Source organism: Polyergus mexicanus, unplaced genomic scaffold (assembly GCF_030449975.1).
Source record: "Polyergus mexicanus isolate NDT 795.1 unplaced genomic scaffold, iyPolMexi1.0 SCAF_13, whole genome shotgun sequence".
Lineage (NCBI taxonomy): Eukaryota > Metazoa > Arthropoda > Insecta > Hymenoptera > Formicidae > Polyergus > Polyergus mexicanus.
In genome coordinates this window covers 1,072,300-1,080,190 of record NW_027223333.1, presented here as the reverse complement: position 1 = coordinate 1,080,190, position 7,891 = coordinate 1,072,300, and the positions used below count along the sequence as shown (strand labels likewise).

Genomic DNA, 7,891 nt, shown 5'->3' with positions numbered 1-7,891 from the left:
TTTGATTGACCAATCGGGTCTACCGAATGCTCTGATGGATGAATAAATCGGGATCTAGTGAATTTGGGTTTTTAAGAAGACAAACCCGTTCCCCTGGATTCAAAAACTGACGGTGGTAAACAATTTGTGTATGTATGTACAGTGAATAATATATATCTCTTGTTTGCAAGAAATTTTTATAAATTTCTCAATAATGGAGCTCGATGAGTTGGAGCAATCTGTGAAGAGCCTAAACGCGGTGCTCAACAAGTTTCCGATCGGAGCGATATCATTGAACGATTTCAAACCAGTCGAGGAGAAGATCCAGACGGCCAGAGAGTCCCTGATGCATTTGAATGCCAGGTTATTAATGCTTCAAGCAAAGTATAAACGTATGTCGTTAATAATGCACGGGACGTGAAATTCGATCTGAAATCTTTGAAATCGTTGAATTGCAGAATACACAGATGAGGGACGAAGGCGACAGGAAGAACCTGCTGTTGAAATTGCATTGCAGAATGTTACAAGTGATACACTGATAAACGCCAAGGCTATCAAATTATGTCTTCATAGCGCTACTATTCTTTCTATTCTCAGTAATAAGGAAGGTGATGCTGAAGACCAAAAGTAAGAAATGTTCATATAAATATTGTTAATCTACAATTGGATTGATATTAGGTATAAATACAGAAATGCAATCAGAATTCAATTCCATTTGTTCCAGTAAACTCTATGCCTATATGAGTAAACTACTCGCTTTCAATGACAGCATTATGACCATTTACGAGACCATCGAAAAAGAATCTCGACTGGAGTTAGATTTAAAAGTAGAATGTCACCAGGCATTGTTTGATTACAAAAATTTTTTAAAGGAACAGGAACGGATACGAAGTGAGAGATTACAGGAAACGTATCCTGAAATTGTACAGTGAGTAAGATCACAAATATCACAATTTATCTTTTATATCATATTTCTTACAACTAAAAACTTTTTTAGGAGAAAAAACAAAATGGAAAAAACTTTACGAAAAATAAATATAATGAAAAAACTCATTAGAAATTTTATAGCATCAAGCAGATATATGCTAGTAAAACAGCCTATATTGTTAGAGATGTTGGAGAAGCATAGAGAACTAATAAATGTTGAAACAATTGTCAAAATGTCCTAAAATAATAAAGACATTGAAGATAACAGAGGTAGAGAGAGAAAGATAAATAATGAAAGAAATCTCAAAGAGAAAATACACACGAATTCAATATGAACTTTTTTTCTGTTTTCTTACTTGCTAAGCGCAATAGACACAACACATATTTACAAGAATAAGCTTCCACGCAAATCTTAATGTTTCTTTTTTTCCCCCTTTTTTTTTAAGTTCTTCTATTAAAGCGTCTTGTCAGATGGTGTTTTATATAAGTTAATTGTTAAATAAAGCTTAATTGATATTGTATATAAGTTAAAAATTATATATATAGGATAGTAATCACAGCATACATATATAATAAAATTTTCACTATAGGGATAGAGAGAGATGTACATATTCATGTCTTTAAAAACGGTATAGTCGAGAGATTTTCCCTTATGATTATATATATATAATTTACGTATTATACATATATAATATTAAACACGTGCGATAAAATGCAAACGTAAAACAACCAATTTTTCTATTTTTCCTTTTTTTTTTAATGGTCCAATGTGTATGTATATCATTCAGTCTCGTTATATATATTTCATCCATTTCTTATGTAGACTACTCTCTCCTCTTATCCACACATTAATCATATGTATAAGACTATATACATATACACACACACATACATATACATACATATACACGTGTATATGTGTGTGTGTATGTATGCGAACACACAATTTTCACAGTAATATTAAAACAATTTAATCACTATATACACAAAATGGACCAATTCGAAACGAGTGGAAATAAAACGAATCCACTTGAAGGAAGCTGCATTGAATTGTATCAAAAAATGTAATATTCACCGATTTCGGTTATTTTATATGTTATCTGGTAAAATCGAAGAGAAATCTCGTAAAATGTACGTATATAATACTATCCCTATAAAAAAAAATTTATACAAATGAAACGTAATTTCCAGGATTGAAAAATAAGTTATTTTTTTTTAATAACTGTAACAGTAACGGCGTTACAAATTTTATTTGTAACAGAAGAAGTAACTTACATTTATCGGTAATGAAAGTATAGAACGAATTTAATAGGTACTTTTATTATTACCTTTATAAACTTACTGGATATTTTTTTATGCAGATATTAATCAAGAGTGTTAAAATGCAGCATTACATAAAAATTGTTGAACATTTACAGTATTTAAAAATATTAAGTCTTCTTGCATTTTTTTGTAAGTTTTTTTTATTTAAACTTAATTATTATCAAAATTAGTATACTTTATATCAATCAAATAAATGATATCACTATTAAAATTATATCGCTTTTGTTATATTTTAATATAAAATAATGTTTTTAGATATTTTAATTTGACCTTGTATCAACATTTAAAAAAGTAATGGAAACTGTAACGACTCATTGGTATTTGAGTAATGATAACGATAACAAGTTACTTTATAAAAAAAGAAATGTCTCTCAACCCTGGTAATTTCATTCTTATTTCATTAGCTTCCTCTTAAAGAACACATCCATTTCTCAATGGTATTATTCCAATTACATAATAATAAAAAATTATCACGATAAGGATACTAGTCTCACACTGATAATATCGTACTGAAAAAATTACGTTTGTTATAATATAACTCTATATGTAGACACAAATTGAAGTAAAGATACGCTTTGCATTGTACATTAATTTTCTATTTTTTTTTGTTTTTGTTTTGTTTTGTTTTGTTTCCTTAGTTCAATTTTTCACTCTGTTTCTCATGTGTTTTTTGCACATTGCAAAAATGATACCTCACAGACGCACGCACGCACGATCGCTTTATACTGCCTGATTTCATGTTTCTTGCCTCGTAAATAAAAAATTCACGTACTCTATAATAAAATATTAAATACACATGCACGCATAAGCAACACAGTCGTACAATACCAAATGCACGTAATCTGCTAATTTTATAAAAATTACGGCGATTTATTATGATCGTTAGCAATTATAGCAATTTTATTCTTCAACAATTAAAACAATACGAACATATAGTAAGTCAAAAATGCATATGCGTATAAGCCTCACTATGCGCGTCATTTGACTTTCTCCATACGAGAGATATATTATATATAGTGCTTATTATAACTTAATCTCATGTGTTTCATTGAGACGGTGGTTTTCTCCAACACCCATAAATCGACGATATCAAAATACAATAACTAAACGATCACAACACACGAGGGAAAACGCGTTAACTGATTTCTTTTACAAGATATTTTAATAGTTACGCAGCCTCATTTCCATAGATACGCACGATCACGGTATCGATATATCAATATATCATCGCCGTTTGAGCCGATGAGGAATGAAAGACACGAGGATACATCGATCCTGATCCACACAATCTATTCGTACCATTTACAAATAAATACAAAAAGGAAAAAAAAAATCTCAAGCAAAGATGATCATTTTACATTACAATGAATTATAATCCCATTCCTAAGCACGTAATACATGACAATCGCTCTTCTCTCCGTGCGAGTAATCACCTAGGGGAAAAAACGGAAAAGTTCGTGTGTGTGTGTGTGTCTGTGTACTGTTTACAATGTTCGAGGAGACGGACTCTTTTGCTCACAACCATACTTAACCAGCAGTCAGTCGTGTTATATTAATAAAAATTGTGTGACTTTGCCCGTGCGCGCTTTGAAAAATCGGCTAAAAAACTACGGGCTAAACGTGTCGCGCAACAGGATATTTGTTATAATTAATGCCAACAACGTGGATTTCTCGGTGTGGCAGGACAGTGATATAAACATCTGTCACATGGACCTCTCGCGCGCGCTTTCTCCTCGCAATCGGATATTACAATTATATATGCCGCTCGCTATTGGATCGCGTGAATCAACTTTTTACTCGTGAGGACGATTCACAGAATGCGTACACGAATAAATAATCGCATACGCGATTCAGCGTCTTATGTACAGTAGAATCTACGGTAGTTACAACTTAACAGTTGAAACTACGAATCAGCCTCGTCGAAGAAGAAAGAAAAGCGCTCTGAAGTAACGGTCTCTTCTCGTTTTCTTTCCACGCACGCGAATCATATACACATGCGGATATCATCAATCATTCATCAGATCACTCACTCTCTCTTTCCGCCGATATCGACGTCTTGACTGTTTCGACGATCATTTGTCAATTGCTAGTTCACAAAATTAAGGAACGATACCCTCGATGCGTTCATCGATAATGGGGAAGATACAGATAATGAGAGGGAGAGAAGGAGAAAGAAAGAGGAAATTCACAGAATATAATATAGAGATTCTAATCTCTATCTTTTTAAGCGTATCACGTTTTTTCAAAGACTGTCCCACAGAAGCAATTCTCTCCCTCTCTTCCGTCTTTCATTCGCTTTATATCGTATACGAGAGCACAGCCGTGTATTACAATACGGCTGGAATACGCAATAGCTCCGTAAGTACATGAGTTTTTGTCGTCGGACGCGCTTGTCGGCGAATATGTAACATGGATACAAAGTGGTGTGTATGCAAAACGCGTGTTACACAATACAAACGGCGTGTACATTTCTCAGGAGTGTCGGTACGAAGTCATCGGTCGGATTAGCGTAAGTATGGACCTTTCGGAGTAACACAATTTCCTTTGTACTCGCCATTTATCACGTGCCTGCAAAAAGAAACAGATACTTGTGTCAATTTTAGAGATAAAAAGAATTGTCCGACGAAAGTATTTTTCTCTGAAAAATTTCGAAGAAACAGATTCGGAAGAAATTTAATATTGAAATATAATAGTTTGTGTATATTCCAGATGCATCCAAACATCACATTTTGAAAAATATTACAAATTATAAAATTTTTTTTCCATTCAGAAATGAATAAAACTAAAAGAATTTCGTTTAAAGCCAAATTTAAATTACAAATAGTTCAAACAAGCTTACTTACTTGTTTAATCGATACGGTTGATGGGATCCTTTTGCTCTTCCATGATATTCCAATTTATATTTTTGTCTCATTTATCTCCTGGTTAAATGTTTCAATGTTGCAAACCATTAACAGAAAATCGCACGTCTCATTCCATATGAATTTCTGCAAATGCCTCGTAACGTAACGTTCTTCTTGTTATATTATATAGGGAGAATAACGATTAAATATGTTCACAGCAGAGAGCTCTTGTTACAGTGAATCTTTGTGTTATTGCATATTATTTGATAATTTTACGTCTTTATTTAGACCGATTTGTTTCGAACGGAAATCACGTACAATATTCAGATTTTACTATCAATTCTCTCTCCGACGACGTAAGTCTTGAAGAAATCGAAACAGAATCTGGTACAAACATATAGTTGCTTCTCTTTCTTCTCTCACTTCTTGTTATGTTCTTTTTGATATTCGTCTCGAAAACATACACGGAAACAAGAACTATCCTTAAATGTCGCATTCTCTTCTGAGAAGATAATCTATATAGAAAAAAAATGTTTTTTTTTATTTCTCTTTTATCGTTTTCCTTCTTTCTTTAATCGGTATACATGGATGGAAAACGAATCGACTATCACGAGTGTCACGTAATTTCAACTTGTTCCTCTCGCATACATTTACGATTTAATAAACTTTCATACGCTATAAAGTCTACCGACAGAAAAATCTTGTTTCATCGATATGTTATGTAAAATGTAATTGTTTCAATCGTTCGTCGCGCAAAGTAAATCATTCTCTCTTATGATAATTTCGTTTTTGAAAGGCATGAAACCGAAATTTTTGGTATTGTTTGGAAAATGTGCGGATTTTCTGTCTCGTATTTGAAATTATGAATATGTAGGCGGATGGGAAAAATTACTTAAAAAACTCGCAGACGATATTGTGATATAAAAAGATATTTGAGGAAAGATATTTTGCATTTCATTTGAGAAATAAACGTTAGTCATATAGCATGAAATGTTCTTTAATGCATATCAATCACAATCCGTGCAGCGGATATTAAAACTGATGATGATGTATGGTAGAATTATCGTACATACATGATCCTCGTAGAAAAAACAGGCAGTGTAGATGTCAAAGTAACCATTTCGACAATTAATAAGCATTCAGATAATTCTGTACATATCCCCAATATTACCTTAATAATGTTTATTAATAACATTCTAATACTGCTCTATTCTTTCATACTTTCTACAATATACAACTCAAAATTAAAATTACAAAATCTGTTTACTAGATACAAAATCATACATTATAAATATTCCAATATATATTAAAATTATTTCTTGATAGATAGAATTTAAAAAAAGAATCCGATATCAAAAGATACGTAATATAAAATCAGGCATGCGAATTTTCGCTTCATATAGTGGGTATACTACACGTTCTCTCCATTCATAGAGACGCGAAAGCGAGAACACATATTAATCCCATCCCTGATTCCCTGAAATGCGATTTGCGATGCCGTTTTTCAGTTTCATGCCTTTCAGAGAATTATAGTCAGACTTCGCGACAATCGAAATCTCTCGATTACACTAAATCCGGGATAATACACTACGCTTGTTTATCAATGAGATCTGTGGTAATTTCAATTCGTTATAATTCACAGTATATATGCGATCGCCAACGTGGCTGTCCGTCGCATAATGCGACATTATTAAAAAGCATTCCCGTGATACAAGAAATCGTAGGCACAAACAAGTTCTCTCAACATCGGTACGTCAATTCCTTTTTACTTCTATATAATCCTTTTTTTTATTGGTTCATCGGTACCGACGACCGGCCGACGACGACTATTCTCAGTTAACAGCGACATGTCAATATGTTGATGATATCGATAGTAATGTAATTGATAAACGCGAGTGCGGACAATAGGAATAATAATGACGATTGAAAATGGAAACGATGATGATCGTGACTAACAATGATGATGAAGACGAGAAGTACGATCAACGTAATAATTAGAGATTATTAATAATAATAATAATAATAATAATAATAATAATAATGAAATAAAATAATATATAATAATAAAGAATAATCATTATAATAATAGTAATCATAGTACTAGTAGTAGTAATAGTAGCAGTAGTAAGTAGTAATAGTAGTGGGCAGCAACAAGATGAAATGTAATCATGACAATAGTAGCAATAATAATAGCACGAGGTCACTTTTCTTGGCTAAACGAGAGGATTTATTCAGTAAGTAGGTAAGTGGATTCGCCAACGTCTCTTAACTTCTATCAGTAGCTCAAGGCTATTAAGAATATTCATCGACTCATCTGTGACGATAAGCGAAGAGAAAAAAAATGAATCAAACGAAACGTACATTGCAAACGCAAGATGCATGCGACATGCGTCGAAAAATGTGGATATCGATAGTCAGAGATGTTTTTTTGTCACTGATTTTACTTTAATAAAAATTTAAAATAGGCATCTAGGCAAACATCCAACAATCAAGTTTATTAGCTTAAGGAACGAGTAGGTCAGTTACATCTTGTCGAATAAATACGTAAAAATTCGTCTCAATCAATTTTATGTTTCATGAATTTTCACATTGCAGTGCATTACGAAAAAAAAAAAAGATACAAAGAAAAATGCATTCTGTCGTATTAATTATTGGTTTTATTAATTAGAAACCAACAATGAAATTTTCTCTAAAAAGAATTCCATATTTGCGCGTGTCGCAGAATACATTTATTTTGTCCAACTGTTCAGATGTATTATGTATTCTTATATATGTATTTGTACAACGTATAAAACAAATAAGAGAAGCTTTTGAAAGCG

The 7,891-nt window shown here is 32.3% G+C and overlaps 1 protein-coding gene across 1 annotated transcript; it reads left to right on the top strand.

Moving 5' to 3' along the window:
- The first annotated feature begins 123 nt into the window (after nucleotides 1–123).
- Nucleotides 124–2,119, top strand: LOC138938769 (uncharacterized). Its single transcript, XM_070306014.1, has 4 exons — nucleotides 124–371; nucleotides 438–606; nucleotides 704–907; nucleotides 977–2,119. The coding sequence occupies exons 1-4, from the start codon at nucleotides 194–196 to the stop codon at nucleotides 1,146–1,148; spliced, it is 723 nt and encodes a 240-aa protein (XP_070162115.1). The 5' UTR covers nucleotides 124–193; the 3' UTR covers nucleotides 1,149–2,119.
- The last annotated feature ends 5,772 nt before the right edge of the window (nucleotides 2,120–7,891 follow it).